General features: G+C 36.2%; 1 protein-coding gene across 1 annotated transcript in view; it reads right to left on the bottom strand.

Moving 5' to 3' along the window:
• Positions 1-18,737, bottom strand: part of GLRB (glycine receptor beta) — a gene marked incomplete at both ends in the record, with an annotated part of 44,890 nt that overhangs the window by 22,731 nt on the left and 3,422 nt on the right. Inside the window, 3 exons of the mRNA XM_082281792.1 lie at positions 1,209-1,438; positions 7,923-7,990; positions 10,550-10,656. Coding sequence (XP_082137918.1) covers positions 1,209-1,438; positions 7,923-7,990; positions 10,550-10,656 — 405 coding nt within the window. The remainder of the gene's footprint in view (positions 1-1,208; positions 1,439-7,922; positions 7,991-10,549; positions 10,657-18,737) is intronic.

Raw genomic sequence — 18,737 nt, forward strand, 5'->3', positions numbered from 1 at the left:
ATAGCTGCAACCCAGAAAAAATATTTGAGAAATGTTTCAAGGTTTCATTTAACATTCATTCTTTCAGATGGGAAACTTCTTTCATAGCTGGAAGTTATTTTCTACTTAGAAATATTAATTTCTACACACCCCAAACCTCCTACAGAAGCATGTAATCAAAACCAAGACCTTCAGAGCAAGCCAAATGAAATGCTTTGACTGCCCAATGTATTTTCTTTTCTGATCACTGCCAGCAATAGTCTTGAGACTGACTTTTCTCATCCTGTTTGGAAATGGGCAAAAAACCCCCTGCCTCTTTCATATTTTCTTCTTTCTTCTATCCATTTCTATTGCAGGAAGAAATAGTTCACATGACCCTAGCTTCTGAAGGGGTTCCCTCTTAAAGGTAATGTTGCAGTATATTCAGATAATCATTTTTACATTTATCAGGGCAATATGTTACAGCTCATACCAGAAAAAATTCACTTCCTGTTAGGAAATTGAGCCCAATCTCTACAAACTATAAACTCTCCAGATCTGTAACTCACTATGACCTCCTTTTTAATCAACTAATTTGCTGGTTTCAGTGGATGACTATTTTTGTGGCATCGTGTATACCTTTGATAAACCAAGTCAAACCACCACCAAAAAAAAGTTAATTGCAATTAAATTGAACAACAATTTATGGACTTCTGAAAAAAAGTAACATCCAGTAAGGCATAGAATTTAATCAGGATTATTTCACAGTACTTTTACAAAACATACGTATTCACAAATTTTGTAATTTCTGTGTTTCCCTATATCTTTATCAAGTAATCATCATTTACTTTAGTTGCTGTAGAAATTCAAGTAGGGTGCAACATATACTCTTTTACTAAAGGCTTCATTTCAGATTACTATCCACTCCAGTATGCTTCTAGGAACCTAAGCAACTAGTGGAAGAGTTTAAATTTAGTTTCCAATCATACAAGTTCAGTGTGTCAGCTTAACATGACATACAAATGTATATACACTTCAAATTTCTCACAGCTGCAGTTTTATCAGCTGACATGCTTTAAAACACCTTCATCTGATTTCTTCACACATAATTAATCGCAGCATTGTTTACAAACTGTCATATAAATTTAAATATTAGTCATAACTTGCATTACATTACTAAGGCTAATAGAGCATATATATTTCACATAAAGTCACTTTAAAAAAATAGTGGAAATATATAAACAAAATACCTCATACTGACTAGGACATCTCCATCTCGAAATATAAAAAGGAGGATATTTTCTTGTGTGACATCATGGAAGTTAGCATTTTTTTCATTTGCAAAGAATAAGTCTGGCTTCCAAAGACACTTAAACATAGTTGGGTCCACTGTCAGTGTATCTGAACCTCTCCAGTCATTGGGCAGTTTGAGTCTGGGGTCATTCCACTTCTGTCTTAGAAAGATGTTGACTCTATAATCCTGATGGGAAGAATAAACAAGTATTAGACTAGCCAAAAGTCTAGCAAAAACCCCACAGAGAAATAAAACCACTCTATCAGACTCAGAAGAGAAAAAAAAATTATTCTCTGATTTTTCTATCACACAGTAATCACTACTCAAATTACATTACGAAGTGTTATGTTTAACAGACTTTACTACGGTTAGATTACATCTCACTCACGTTTTGAATATAGCAACTTTCCTTAAACAAATGACCAAATTGCCGCTCCAGAATCATTTTTTGCATCCCCTCAGTAGCAGTTCCCTGTTACCCAGGTGTAGAGAAAAGCATGCAGCAGGGCAGAGAGAGGCCATAGCTTGGCTACACTAAATGGCTGCAGGCAGCAGGCATGATATCACTTTTATCATGATATCCTGTGAGTGCCCATTCCAGTTTACTCTCCATTTGGTTACGTGGCACACTGATGGCAAAATATCACACTATAAAAGCAGTAAACAGACCAGGTAGATAATGGATTTTATACTACACACCCAGAATACAGTCTCAGACCTTCTGACCGTGATCTGGAACTATTTTGGTAACAGGAAAACTGATGCCAGCTTGCAACATAAGTACTGAGGTAGCATGTATGAAAGGAGAAACAGAATTGGTCTCAAAGAGACAAAATCAAGGCTTTACAGAAGAAATCTCCTTCTGGATTCAGAAGGACTCTGGCTGAAGGACGGACAGTAGTAGAGCCATGCTCAATGAGAACCTAATTTCGCTTTTGGGAATTGGAGTAGCATGTGTCTCAGGGCAAAATGATACCCTGCACGTGTTCTGTCCTAAGTGAAAGCTGTGTGCATCCGAAGGAAAAATTTGACCTAGAATATCAGCTATGATTTTTCAGTCTTATCTCATAAGTCTTTTTGTTTTTTACATTTACATTTAAGCCAGCGCCTCTTTTCGATGTATATGTAAACTAGGCAGATCACGTACAGAAAAAGAACAAAGCTATTGCTGAAGTAAAGTTAAACATAAAAAAATGAGCCAAAATTCTGTATGTAAGATAATTTCTATCTCCAGTCTTCCTAGTTGCCTTCTATAGCATGCTTTGTTTTTTCATAATTGTCTATTAGGTACAAAGCCTCCTGAGATAAGGGCTGTGTCTTTCAAAGCAGTGGAAACACTGCCACTTCTCTATAATTATAGCAAAATGCTAGAAATCTGTGAGTGAAGGTTCTCGACATATTTTTGGTTTGTCAATGGATTCTGGTTTATAAAGCTTTTTATTCTACATGTCAATGACTCTTACACATTTTTTTGTTGATACAGCTGAATTATCTTCCATTGTACTTACTACATTTACAGTCCAAAGCAGGTGCCATGTTGAGACAGTCATGCTAACTTCAACCAGAAGGAGTTCACTTGGCTAAAACATCATGGATAGTAATTTGTTCTGTTGATTTGCTCTGTAAATTTAAGTACAGTGCCCACTTTCCCATGTCCATTCCACCAGTAAAATTAGTCCATGTATTTCTTTATTACACTATACTTTGTAATATTTCTCCTTACTGCATTGTAAGGAAAAGCAAAGCAAAACTAAGTACTTGTTACTTGTTGGTAGTTGGTTTTGGAAAAAATATACATAGTCTGACTCATATTCATACAAAGACCAATAATGTCTTTCCAAAGTAAAGAAGAAGCAAAAAATAATGGTTAATATGAAGTGAATTTGTACTGGAAGGCTCTCACAGAGAAGCTTCATAATTGGAGGGAATTCAGGTCATTATCTCAGAAAGCATCTTTTCAATTATATGTAGATAATTGAAAATTTCCTTTACTTGCTTCTTGCTGAAAGTTCCCATTCCATATGCACTTCTTGTCTCAGTGAAAAAAATTACTCTAAACCATATGAGATAAATACTGCATACCATTCATGCTCACAAGCATTACACTATTTGTTAAACTGAATTCAATTTCCCCATAAACAAGTGCACTACCCTAATTTTATACAAAATCAGATGCCTTCTCAAAGCCATAGGCAAAGGGTAAGCACTGTCCAACACTTGCCTTCAGCTTACCCATTCAGTAGAAGGAGATGCTTACATCACTGAAAAGCAGAATGCACTGGCAAAATAAGAATTGGAAGTAAGATCAGGTGGATGCTATTTTATTTCCTGCCTTGCTCTATTACAAATGAACTTAAACACCAAACAATCAGATGTTTCAACATTTTAAGAACTTGAGTCTGTTCCCATTTAACCCAAAGGAAGAAAAACCCCATTAATCTAAAATGGGGAAGTTCAGGCCTAAAGTAGAGACCTTGATGGGACACTTGGAAGAGGAAGGCCACCATATACTCTAGGCAATAAAGAAAATGTAGAAGGAAGCAAAGAGATGTCACAATACAAAACTGTGGCTAGCCAGACAACAATGTACAAAAGGGCTGCTTCTTAGAAGAGTATGACCCTTATAGCATCTGGCAGCAGTAAAAACAATGATCTGGTATAAATCTGTCTTGAAAAGGGTCTGTAACCAGTCCACTCAAATTTGCACAATAAATTTTAAAATTTAGTAAGTGCACTACAATTAGGTTGAACAGGGGCTGAAGAAGCAGTCTGCATGGAGGACATGGTATTCCTACTGTACATTTTACAAATTTTTTTTGAATATTGCAAAGTGATTGGCATTTTATAGTAACGGAGAGTCAAAGAGCAACTAAAAAGCCTGAAACTAGGGGAAGAGGATCATGAGCATTAGAGCTAGGAGGACCTGTCAGGTAGAAAGAGACATGGAAGTATTCTAGAGGGCTTTGTTTTCCCATGCAACTCCAACAGAAGGCAAGTTGTTTTCAGAGAAGCTGGGAGGCATTCTAGGAAATATTTCAAAAGTCTACTAAACAGTGGGCATGTGGCCAGAAAACCACCTCAGGCCAGAAAGCAAGCATAGCCTATACATCTCTCTGCAAAATGGAGCACATAGATCATGAAAGACTAACTACATAAACTGCACTCATACAAAGAAAGGCAACACAATAATGCTTCCTTTTAATGAAGTAGAAAATGTCATTTTTAAGATTAAAATAAGGAAACTGAATTTTTGTTTATATTCATGAATATTAAAAAGATGTTTCAGAAAGGTTTTAAAGTAAAGGAGAAGGAAGAAGTGGTGTTTTGTCATTTGAGTCAGTGAAGAAACGTCACACTGCAAGCAAAAACTTTGAATATAGATTCTGTAGACAGAGAGTTGGATCATCATCCTAGAAAAAAAAATAGCCCTATGGGTATTTATACCAGAAACTCTCTATCCCTAGGAATCCTTGGCTGGTCATCCAGTTTAAAACAGTTTCTAAATCTGATATAAACACCATAATATACCACAAATCTGCAGTTTGAAAAAACTTGCGCAACTCAGAAGCAGAGTTAACATGGGATCCTAGACAAGGGGTCTCACGATATAGAAGGAAACAAATTACAGGATTCAAGATAAAGGGAGCTTACTGGAAGGTAGCAGCTCCAGTGTAAGCTCCTTTCCTTTCTATCTGTACAAATTCTGATTCTCTCTGTAGTTCACTAGTTCTTTTGCTTATTTTTTTCCAGGTGACCTGCTTGATAAGTGTGTGGAAACACTACAATACTCTTCAGTATTAAACAACACAACATGAACACTATCATTTCTAGACACAGAGCAAACATTTGCCCTTCAGATTCTTCACAAGGGCTTGATTAAAGCAATACAGGATTCTGGGCATAGGACCCACAAAATGGGTATTATTTTGTAAACAATGTAGCTTCAAACATGTTGACGCTTTTCCATAAAGAAATTCCCTCCTTTCTTAAATCTAAGTGGACTCTAACTCAGAAGGAGGTAACTTCAACTCTTCATTGACAACTGCATAGCTAAGAATATAATTATCTCAGGACCAGAAGGACAGCAAGCAAGGCCTTTTCTCACTGGCACTCTACACATTTGCTTGTTGGGCCTTCTACCATGACCTCACTTCCAATCATCTGGCCCCCACTGGTTTTTTTTCCCACACTTCCATTACACAAAAGAAGGAATCATTGCTTTGGCATGGCCTTACCCCAACATAGATTTGGCAGAAATGTAGGAGTTAATTATTACAGTCAGCAGTGGCTTAAGAGCAAAGTATCATCACAATATTTCGTTGACTGAAAGACTTAGAAATAAATACTTCCACAAATTTTGGTATCATTCCAACCAGTTTAGTAGCTTCTGGTAGAGACAGTGTATTAATCAATACTCCTCATTATTCTCATCAACACCAGAGACAGTAGAGATGTAGCCAGACACTCTCTTCTCTAACACCAAGGAACATTTTCAGCAGTTCTGGTACTTCTGCAAATGTCTCCTTTTCGGAACACAAGAGACCCCTCTGATCCTTCACAGACTTGGTGCCTCACCTCCAGGAAATATTTTTCCTGTGACTCTGGAGGTACAAGTCTTTTCCTAGTCTAAGGGATCTTTCTACTGTCTGATGTATTACCCAGACCATTTGAAGACTAGTACAAACCTATCCTCAAGAGAGCAGTGATTCCTGAATGTCCACTGCCCACTGCAACAGGAAGACTTTTCCAAGTAATACATGGAAGAACAGATTGACTGTTTATTTTGTTGGTGCTTCCTGTGTTACATTAAGGCAATCAAGAAGTAATCCAAATTCCACATAAACATGCTTAGCTATCACGGTGATCAGCTAGACATAGAAATCTAAATAAAAGCATAAACTAAAGTAAGGATGGTGTCTGAAGTTCTGAGTTATGGAGGAGTGCATGACTTACAGAACATACTCGTAAATTTGTGAGTGACCATAACAGGAAGGCACAGACAGACATACATACATAGCTGCAGAGAGCATGCTACTTTTTTTTGGAGGGGGTGGGGGGAAGCACATCCCTCACATTCATGTTTTGTTACTATTTGAATCTGGGTGAATTGTAAAAAAGCCTCTTTAAAATTCACTTTTTAAAGCATGCAATTCATTTCAGAAACTTGAAAGGGCCGGCTGGCCTAACATACTTGACATTTTAAGACACTTATCTCACTCATACTTTCCTGCTCTTCTTCCTTGCCCTCCTTTAAACTAAAGTCCTTTTTTTCTTTTCAGAAATAAATCTCGTGGCCTTTTGGGCAAACTTACATTTTTTTTGTTTTAATACTACTTCCCACTAATGCCATTAGTTCACTTATGATTACTTGCAGTCAAACACAAGTCTTTATTCACTGCTAGCTAAAGAAACAGAAATTTCTGGCCAAGCTGTTCAAAACTGTTCCAGCCACCAAGTATGTTCAACTTGGAGTGGCTCTGCAGTCCTATTGAAGAGTCATTAGGGTAACATGTAAACTGGTTCTGAATTTTAAGTGGGCACTTACTTCCAACAACAAAAAAATGTGTTTTATTGCTTATTAGTGCTATTGTGGTTTATTACTTCTCTGCCATTTTGAGTCAGAATGCTGACTTAATCACAGCATTAAAAAAGCAACTTGATTTTGTGAACTGCCTTAATGCTTTAGATGGAGCAGGTCACCAAAGCAATAGGGGAATGCCTCAGAACTCCCACTCAGTGCATGTCTTGGCTGTGGTTTTCCATGTACTGGCACAACATGGTGCACTCCCCTCTTTTTTATGCAAAAGAAAAACCTGATCAGGTCAGAACATCTCCAATAACTAAATCAATTTTTTGGCAATATTTTTGATAGTATTTATTGGAAATACAATTACAAAAAAAGATCTGCAAGTCCCAAAATATCAGAAAGAGCTTTGATGAAGCAACTCATATTTTGAAATTGATTTTATTTCCCAAAGAAACAAAAGAAGTCAAAATTGCAATGAGGATTAATTCATCCTGTTATTGACATGCTTTTTTTGATAATTTTCTGGCTAAACTAGAAACACATTTTTGGAAACTTCACTCCCTAGTTTATCTTTCTCATGCAGTAAATAAACAGGAGTCAGGCTATGGTTATTGATAGTCCATTAATTTACTACTCCTCCTTCTATCCTCCATTATTTACTTACATCTTCAGATCCACATAAAACAAAGAACCTGTATGTTTCATCCTTATGCATGTCTGTTCTTTTTCTCTCATATACAGTCCTAGTGGTTTGGGGTTTTTTGAATAACACACCAAGAAACCTATGTAATAACTCTCAGGGAGATTCTTTAATTCATACTATCAAATGGGTTCTTCCAATGCACTTAAAAACTTATGGAAATTAGTCTCTCTCTTGCATCTTAGAAACCATGGATTTCCTTTCATGTAAATCAGATTTGAAAAGCTACAATAATCTGTGGACACATATAGAGTGAAATAGATGAATAGGTTTAGGTTTATGGCATAAAGCACAGCCAGACAATCACTACTTCCATTATCTTAAGTCTCAGTGTCCGCAACCACAACAATTATTTCTATTTTATAGTTCATAATCCTCAGTCTGGAATTTAATTTAATAAGAACATTTCCATGTGTACTACAATAATTTAATTTCACTCTTACCATAGTTGTCTCTTGAATTGACCCAAAGCTGTTAATGAAGATGTTGACTGCAACATCGACTGGAATTCCTTTAAAAAAATAATTCTAGTGAGCTGCACAATCCAGTAAAGGTACATTATCCTTCATTTAAAGCTCCTTTATACCATTATCACAATGCCACAATGTAAAATATTTTTTTTATACGGTCATACAACTTTATCTTTTTAAGTTAGCATATATACAGTTTTCAAAGTCAATAGAAATCCCTAAACTTCTTTATAACTTAGTGATAAGACAACAGAAAAAATAAAAATCCTTATTCCAGAGAGCTAATCTTAAAGAATTCTGCTAACCATATATCTAAATGAATAATTTTTGAATTCCATGATTTTCTGTTATCACAGAATGCACAAGCCAGTATTACTTTTGCACACAGTGTAACAGATAGAGGCAATTCACATTTCCAGCAGCAGACACTTTTAACTGTCAAGGTCATAATGACAATTTATCATCCCAAATTACCTGTTTATGATTTATGATATTTCCTTATATTTTAAGAGGATACCTCTTTGTGCAAGTCAAGTACATAACCGTAAAGTATGCAGGCAGGTAAAGATTAGTGCATGCATTTTTCATGGCTATCTAGCCTCATTATGAAAGAGTTGGAAAGCTGTTCCATTTTACAATGGTTACCAATTCGTCAAGAAAAAATTTCTAGAAGTCAGCAGCTGTGAAGATATTAAGATGGCCTGGATTTTTTCTCTTTTCCACAGCCAGGATTCCTGTAGTTGAAGAGGGATGGTATGACAGCTGCTACATCTGCCCTCTGTCACCCTGAGGGAATTGATTGGCAGTCATTTAATCTGGTGTTAACAGAGAGTTATCACAGAGCAAGGAGAAGTGGCCCGATAGCTGAGAGAACTAATTATGGGCCACTAGTTTTATTTAGTATCTCTATTGTGTGAGTGTCAGAATGTCCACTAGATACAGGTATCTGATCTCATTTACACTGTTACAAATATTCAGTGGGTTTCTTCCTACTTTCAGCAACAAAAGAGATAGAATATATGAAGACTGTTCTGACAGACTAAGTAAATACAGTACAAAGTAATATATAACTCTTCTAATAGCGTGTTTGTCTGCATAAAATCCTTTTATATACATTTAAGACATAAATTCAAACTCATTCTCTTGGTCACCAGAAATTTATGAAGATAAAATTTCACTTTTTTCAGGTAAACCAATTTGTTTGGTTTGGTTTAGTTTGGTTTTGGGGTTTTTAAATCAGACTACTTATGTGTGATGCTTTTGGTTATGCAACAAGCATAATACCTCTTCTAATGCCTGTGACAGAGCACCCATCACATCACTAGTAGCCAAGAGTGAACTCTCTCTTCCAGATTCGAATAGGAAGTGCTGTCCAAGAAAATCACTCATGCGTGAGGAACATTTTAACATGGGCAAACCACTTGTCAGAAAATGTTCTTTTTCTTCCACCTCCCTCTGAGCTAACATTACATGTCCTCCCTTTCCCTTCCGTCTTGATTCTTACCAGGCTGCCAGAAGGGTTATCAAAAATATAAAGAAATCTGCAACATGCCTTGTGATTACAAGCTGATTATGCTGAAGAACAGGTAGAGAAGAGGCTGGACATTTATTCTTTGTGACAAGGCTTAGTGCTGAAAACATATAAATATGGTTCTACAGAGAATAAGAAAGAAGTAGTACACTTGCTGAGAACTCAGTTTAATATGTTTATAAAACAGTTAAACAGAACATCTGAAAACAGCCTCTTCAAAAGCACAATAAAAATTAAAGATTTCCAAATTTTTCATACTCATGATATTCATGCTAAAATATCTCTTAATGCACATTATATGGGAGTTCTAAAATGAAAGAGCTGTTTTACATAAATGGCACAGCCTACATATAATAAAATTGTCTACGTCTTTTTTCAGAAGGTAAATAATCGAATTCCTGGAAAGCCTAATTTACAGCCTAACTTGTGTGAGTTCTTACAGGTTTTGCAGAGAATATATATTCCATGTTTTTCTGCACATATAAGGAGTCACACTTGCCTACACAGAAGAATCCTGCAACATCTGACTACAGGGAGATGTTTTAAAGGCAGAAAATGTGTTTAAATGCATTACCTATTTGAATTCCCAAAGTGTGTAAGCTTTCTAACCAAAATATCTTTAAAGGATTGAATAACTGTATGGTTTCCTAATAGTGATACTGCTGACCCCAACTTTTTATAGTCATCTTAAAGGATGTCTATAGAGAAATCTGGTGTTTTAAGATACTGTAAAGCAGAGTCTAACTAAAATGTAGGGATAAAAAGATATTTTAAAAACTTATTCTATAAATTATATTTCTACTTTTAAACAGTCTTTTATAAAATAAGACCAATAGTAATAAAGCATCACATACTATTATGACAATGAAATCCTAGCATATTATCTTCCAGCACAAAAGGACAAGTATCTTCTGTAGTTTCACACTATCTAGGGAAATTTCCATTAAAAAAAACCAAGAACCCAACAACAGAAATTTAGCTTTTGAATATTATCTCTATATAAATTTTCTCTTTGTGAAAAGAGTAAAAGTTAAAATCCAAAGGTTAAAAAAAAAGGGCTTTGACAAACCTTTGAAATTAGGCCTTATCCTGGGATCATAGCTGAGCAATAGCCTATTCAAGATATTGCTGGTGGAATTAGCAGGTACTCTTGCAAGGTCTTCAGCTGATTGCTGCCTGTAAAAAATGTTCATTAGTTACTATCAAGACAGAAACAACTGTGTGCTTAAACTGAAGTAATTTTAAAGTAATGCCATAAATGCCATTTTACAAGCAAAATGTGTTCATTATTTTCAGGCACCATAATGTATAGTCTTCCTTTCCTTGAGAAGTTTCAGTATTTTTCAAGAAACTATTTGTGTAATAAACAAAAATGCTCTCTGACATACTCTCAACTGTAAACTTGGAAGCAACTAAACTGCAATTCACTAATTGTTCCCTTCCTTCCTAACATAAATATCCAGAGGGACATGATTTCTTCATCAGCAGAAAGCAGCCACCTGAACTATTTTTAGTGACTGTCAGATTAGGAACCTTAGTAAATTGACAGCCACTTTGTAGGTGCCAAAGCATGCAGAGGCTTTTGGCAGTCTCCTGCTCTCGCATGCCTGTGCCAGCTATTCTACCCAGAGCTGGAGGATTGCATAATCTCATTGTCAAGTGCTAATAAAAGCTTTGCTACAGAAAACAAGGCCTTGGACTCTCCTCTGGTTTTGCAGGGGGAATTTAAACATCTTCATTACCTTGCCATTATTGTGCTGGGTGTTAAATGAAAACCATTGCTACAATCAAAAAGAACCTGTGACAGGTAAATAGTTACAAGAGTACATGAAATTGAGTGTAATAAAAAGCAATACGGGTGAGTCAGTCCCCTCCCCAGGTAATTTAAACACCAAGCAGGCTCATAATGTTATGTAAATTAATTTGTATGTTTCCAGAACCTGTTCAGTGACTGTTTCCAGTTTTGAATTCCACCTCATAATCACTTTTCTATCCCTTTTATGACTACTCAGCTTTCTGTCATTACAGTTCAGTAACCAGGATGCCATGTAAAAATAAGACAAATACCCTACAGAGGTATAAGTCATGCGCATCAACACTATCATCTTTTGCAAACAACTGTATGTGTTTTAAAAAATGATCAAGTTTATTTCCAAAATTTTTTCCATAATCAGCATCAGATGCTGTTGCTTTCTTCACCCTGTAATTTCTTTTTTTCCTTATTCTCTCCCATACCAATGTCAGTTTGACAGCCCTACAGGTTATTCTTTGGAACATTTCAGTTCATTGCTTTTGTTCTTCTCATCCTTCAGTTTCCTTCATGTCCTCTGGGATTTCTGCCTTATTCAAACATTTGTTGAAGGAAACACTAACTCTACAGAAGGCTTTTGGCCAATTAGAAAAAAAAAGGAAATCATGAATGTAATTAGACCTCCTGATTTTAATATGTCCCATTATAGTAGCTCCTGTTCAGCATTTTCTTTACTGATTACTGGGAAATTAATTAATTAATAAATAACTGCCAGCATAACATGACATCACTATTTGTTCAAAAAACTGGAGATGAGACCAGATCCTAGCCCTTGAAGAGCTTTTATGAATAAACTCACCTTTAAAAACAACTGGTTTAACTAAAACTGTAAGGGAAACGGGGAATCAGATCTGCTGACTTGGTAGCACTCACTGCATCTTCCCAATGAGATTTAATCTCCTCGGTTAACATGTAACAGCTAAAACATTTATAAATAAAACTAGGAAGGAGTTCCCTATTATTAAAAACATGTCAACCATTTATGACAACATAACTGCATTTTATTATATCATAATCTCCTTGATACCCTTTGAGCATTTTATTCTCCAAGAAAAAAACCCAGATTCCTGTTTTCTCTGTTGTGTTCAGGATGTTTCGGAAACCTAAAGCGGCATATCTGGTTAGCTATTTTCTTGTATTTGCTTGATGTTATAAATGAGGAAAAAATTATGGCAACAATATGGCACTAAATCCTCCTTGAAATTTTGGACTACTCAACAGTCATTAGCAGGATAAATATGCATTCCAAAGACTAAACAGAGATGTACCTATCAAGACGTATGTATCCAAGAGGATAGCTTAAACTGTAACATACAGGAAGAGAAAAGAATTGTGGAGCAGCATTAAGTGGCTGCAGTATGATTCCCCACCCATCTCTTGCACTAATCACACTAAAACCTCTGTGATCTGTAGCAGCCACATAGGTGAACTAATTGTTCCAGCAGAACTTATCCAGAGATAACTGGTTTTCCAGTAAAACAAGGAAGTATATAGAACTGTATGTTCTGCATACAATAAGCCTCTGCTAATTTAATATTAGAGCAATTAAAAAGCAGTATGTGTTCTAACGCCTTTGAATAATTGACAAATTCACTTTCAAACAATCCTCCCAGGGCCGAGTTTGTAAGTTTTTATATTTGACTTAGAATTGGATCATTATGCAACAGAATTGTTTTATTTCCTCATTTGGTCTGGACTAGATGATCACTGTAGGTCCCTTCCAGCTGAAATTCTATTCTATTCTATTCTATTCTATTCTATTCTATTCTATTCTATTCTATTCTAATACAGTACTATTCTGTAACCTTGAGATGTGTTCAGTTTTTAGTGATGACCTTTACCAATAAAGAGGTTGCCACAGAAATACCATAAACCAGCTCTGTATGCTTTTTTTTGCAGTTACCACTAGTTGGACAAAAGGGAAACATAAGGTTAAGATTATTTTCCATTTTCTAGAAAGAGCAATTCAGAAAAGAATGTTCATTTAGCTATTAAAAAGGCAGCAAACACTATGTACGCTGCATTTTATCTGATACAGAAAGGTTCATGGCACTGCTTCCTTGCAAGTCACACATGTTAACATAGAAAACATCTACATCAGATGCTTACTGAAAATACATTTATAAAAGAATCTCCTTAATACCAACAATAAGATTACTTTCTAAATTATGTATCTCCAGTACAATGAAATATGAAAACAAATCCAAGCAACAACTAATGAACAAACTTAAATACTTTTTTTTATTTTTGTTGTGGGTTATACAAAGAAGTTCATTAAATAGTGAAAACAGTAATCTGAACCACACAGGATAACATGGACACATAAATGAAATACACATGCTCATAAAAAGCAATGAGGAAAAGAGGAAAAAGTTTGAGAACTTTTTTGCTGTTTGTTTGAGCAATAAACAGCAAAACAAAGCCAAACACACCTGACAAGTTTATCTGTCTCTTCAAGTAAGAGAAAGAAAATGGTAGTTTTGTGAGATCTGAGCTGCACTGCAGAAGTATATTAATACAAATGTCTGTTCAGGCTGTTTGTTCAAGAGCAATCCAAAAATTGGGCAAAGGAGATTTATTGCATTGCGAAGACAGTGATGGAAAAAACAATGGGAGAATAGCTTGCTGGTAAAGAACAACCCAATCACATCTGCCACAAGTTGTTGGGCTGTGTTTTGAACTTAGAGAAGTGTGTAAGTGCATCTGTCCTTGCTTATCTAAGAACCAAATGAAATACAATGGCATTGGCTGTTTTGAGTTAGGAGCAGAAGCATTGAGATTCAGTAATTGCTACTTTTAAAGGTCACTTTGAATGAAGTGGTTTAAATAGCTACTGGGATGGAAAAGTTCTGCTGAGCATCAGTCATATTTTCACTGTGGTTCTTTTACTGCATGCTGTCATTAAACTACCATCATTCAATAGCACACACGGAAACTTCATCAGAATGACTGGATTTCCTTCTGAGAGCATTGCTGACCAAAATGCCTAAATTTCACCTGCAACTTAATACATCAGATGTGTTCCTTGGGGTGAGCTAAGAAGTTAAGGACACTTTCAAAGTGACAGATGAGCAAAAAGACTTAATGAGACAGTATATGGTATGTGTTAGGTGCTTGGATAAAGAGGGTGGGACTATTAAGGGAAGATATTTTTCTAGAGCCACAACCACCCCTGCTTAATTGGCCATTACGGAATGAATTAATTATAGGCATATTTGTATATTACATAAGAGAAAAAGGATTTGAGCTGAGATCTGCCTTCCTAGAAGAATCATTACTTCAGTGTGCTGAGGCTGAGTCCCACAAAACAACATTCACACCAAGAAGTTACTTACCACTTTTTCTAATTCAACCTACAATTTTCCCACTTGTAAAAAGCCGGTAACTTAGATTTTCACCAGTTGCAGCACACATTTTAATTTTAATGCATTTATTTCAACCGGAGTTGACTGCATGCAGAGCTGATGGAAAGCATTAAGAAATGGGAATGCAGCACTCTTTACAGTAATTGCTGAGTTCTAAGCAAGGTACAGTACATACCAAAGGATAAGGCAACAGAAGCCTCCAGTTGCTATGGAGGAAATTTAAAAGCAAGTAATTGTAAAGCTAGAATTTGCCCTATGAAAAATTTTACCTAAGTAACAATTAAAAAACCCCCACACAACCAACATACAAAATACCCAAGCCCAAAGTATGATTTTTCTTTCTCTGAACAAATAAAAGGAAAAACAAGCACTATTCTTGTATACACAAAAGTATCCACACTTCTACAGTGTCCTCACAATCCAGAGAGAAAACAAAGTACAGTCAGTCTTTTGCTGTAACATCTCTGTGTGAAATGCCTGGTCTTTCAGAGGTTACATCTGGTATCACTGACGAATCAAAGAATTACTCTACAAACTGTATTTCACAGGATATGCAGTAAGGTGTCCATCTCCTCTTCCACCTCAGCTCTACACATTTTATCACTGCCTTTGAAGATCATGACCAACATTTTCAGTTGATGGCAACAGGTAATTATTTTCATAATTCACTAATCAAAATCCAGAAGTTTAGATAAGCAGATATGCAGGAGAAAAGGAAGCATGTATTACACTTTGTTTGAAATTTATATAGCTTTACATTTGTGTTAGGCAAATGTGTCAGAAGACATTATGTCTCTATAGGTCATCATGACATTTATTCTCTCAGAGCTCACTGAAGTTACAAGGAGTCCTTACCACATGCAGTGCTACAGGAGGAAAGAATATAAAAAATATTCTACACAAACGGGAAGAAAACTTTTCCACAGTTCTAGATTACTGACAGATAAAAATATGTATCTCCATATTAATAGTAATCTCCAGTAAAATTTCCTATATGATGCTGAAACAACAGATTTCAGTGCAGTTTATTTAATCTATATGATGGAAATCGACATTTTAGTCATATAACATGGCTATGTACATGGGAGAAAGGTAAAAATAAGTTTGGGGAAACATAATATCTATTATCCCAGCATATCTTTTAAGTACAATTTTCCTGGCATAAACTATCAGTGTTCTGCTTGGCAGGCATTTGATTTTCTGAGTGCAATAACTGTAAGGATAAAAACAGGTTAATACATATCAATGACATACAATATAACTCTTCTGAGTAATCTCTCTGATGTTTAGTATGTTTAATAGCTACATTTTCAAACTGTGCGAGGTGACACGTCTATTCCTAGAAGATTAATTACAATTACTTCAATGAAAAGTGGTATCACTAATTACACCAAAACTATGGAACTCTGAGTCATTGTTTACACGTCTTTACGAAAGCAGCTGACAGCTAAACACCTAAAATTAGGTATGTAGCTTCAGTACCTAAATTTGGAGGTAATGCAGTGTGGTGAACAAAGAGAAAGGTTCCTTCATAGCTAATTTTGAAATGGAAACCCAGAGTAGGCACCCTGAATTGTGACCTATGAGTTGAGGGGGTGAAACAGCTTGTCTTTCATCTCATGCTGTGTTGTGGTGAACCATGCTGTAGATAGACCAAAGACAACAGTCTCCTAATGTGGACATGTAGACAACCTTCCTACAGTTAGGTAGTGTCAATAGCTGCTAGTGGCACTACTTCACTCTTTGTCTAGCAGAAACCTCTTAAATCCAGCTTTGGTTTCACATTCAACATTACCAGAGTTAGACACCGTAAGGAGTGTTTATATCGTAATCTGAAGTGCCTTATTAGTCACTAAACTTGGGAAAAGCAAGCTGGTTCATCTGCCTGCCATAGAGCCGACAGCCCCCAAACCAGGAGAAACAGGTTAGCATGGTATTTCACCCAGCCTGAACTAGCACTGCTCACAGCAATGTTTCTGTTTCTTAAAATTAGCTTGCTGGCTCCTAGCTTAGGCATCTCTGCACCCCACTGAAGTCACCACCTGTAGCCATTGTGCATAATGCTGTGTCTTGATATAGCACACAGATATAAAATATGACCAGCATCCAAATGTTTAAGCAAAACTACAAACATTTTAAAATTAAATTAATTAATTAATTTTATCCACATCAGTTCCTTGTCCCAGTATTTTTTTTTTTTTTTCCAAATGCTGTAAGTATGGAGACAATAGAAGGACCTTGGTAAAATCCAACCAACTGCACGGTGGTATAAGCGGCATTGTAAGAGGAAAGCATAAGCTGAGATACATTCTATATAATTTGTCTTGACAACAGAATTTAGACCTATGGTTGTCCTTGGGCTTACGGAAAGGTGGTGCAATTTAACCCACAGATCCCAGTTTTTTCTCAGTCAGGAGGTTGTATATGAAATACAAAATCTGTAAGTTTTCCACACAATTACAGTGTCTCATCACGGTGGTGTTGAGAATGGAGGAAACGCTGCTCACTGAGAGGGAAAGTTACTGAACGAGAACCAGTCTATTGTGGTTAATTACTGTTTTACAAGACAGCTTAGGTTTTGCTTATATAGCTTTATCTTTTACTGCCTACCACATATAACCACTTTGAAAACAAATTCGCAAACCTTCTGGAATGTGGCCCTATCTGTCTGGGATCACAGCTTTCCATGAGAGTTACGCGATACAGAATAATAAAAGCATCAACCAACTGCTGTTACTACAGGGCAGAAGAATTTTTATAGGAACAAGACCTAGGATCTGCAAAGTACTTATCATTGGAATGACTGTCAGATGTATCTTCCTCCACAACCAAATTCAGGCTTTCCTTTCAACTTCATTCCACCTCCTCCCACAAACTGTATCAACCCTTCCACTGCACCTACAAATGAAAATGCTCACAGACTATCAACAGCGTCTTCTAGATAGTGGGAATGAAGAGAGACGTGATTCCACTTTTCCACCATTTACATTTTGATCACAAAAATGGGCTTGATCACATACTACGGATAGAGAGGTGATGTATACCCAAATAGTCAATAAAAAAAATCTAGTCCTTGAAGAAATGGAGAGGACCCAAGGTATAAAATAAGTTCTGAACTTTTACTTTAGTCTTCATAGGAAGAGCATGTCAGAAGCTTAAAGTTAACTAAGGGAAATTTTAGGACAGAGTTTCACACAGCTCTATGCTTTAAACACATCAAAGGCTTTCTTCCAGAGTTCCACTGTCTTTTGTTGTTGTTTTTTAAAAGAAGCTGTTTATTGAACCTTTGCATCTACGACCTTTCTAAGCTTCTGCCCTGGCAGATGGCACAAGCCATGTTTTCTGGAGGGCTTAGAGGGCCATTTCACAGTTTCTGAAGTAACTGATATGCTTTATTGAATACAAGCCAAATATGATTTGTAGTCCTGCTTTGTGGGTAAAAAAGGTCTCTATAGATATTACACAGTATTTAGTTAATCATCTACATGAATATAAATCTCCATGTGGACAAATGCATAAAGGTGAAGAGGGATGCTGTTTCAAAAGCACAGTCTTGCTATCCAGACAAAAAGATGAGATTTAGTGACTGAGGTTATGCTCTCAGCATTGCCATGGCATTAGGGACACCGACGGATCTTCAGAAGTGAACACTGTGCAAGTGAACAGCTGAGTCATCCTAAAACCAAAATTAATAGGGACAGCTGTGATGATGATCATAGTCATTACTGGTTTTGTTAGCTGCTATGTGACACTCTTACTTCTCTGTGCCTTCTCTAACACTAATAACCAAACTTCCCTTTCCTTATAATTTCATTTGTCTAGAGATCTTCCAAGTAGTTTTGAGTAGAGACCTCCTAGGCTACTAAGGACTGTGGGGATGACAGCAGCAGCTCAAACATCATAAAATAACTGAAGTATTTATTATGGTGTAACAAAAGGAAAAATGTTTTTCAGCAGTGCTCTAAGTCACAGCTAACTGTCCCACATGTTTAAGAGAAGCAGGTATTATAAGGAATTATGAAGAAGTTAATAAGAACTAAGTAACAAAGGTCATGCAAGTATGGGCAGTCTGTGAGCAGGAA

The sequence above is a fragment of the Coloeus monedula genome (genome assembly GCF_965178545.1).
Source record: "Coloeus monedula genome assembly, chromosome: 5".
Taxonomy (NCBI): Eukaryota; Metazoa; Chordata; class Aves; order Passeriformes; family Corvidae; genus Coloeus; species Coloeus monedula.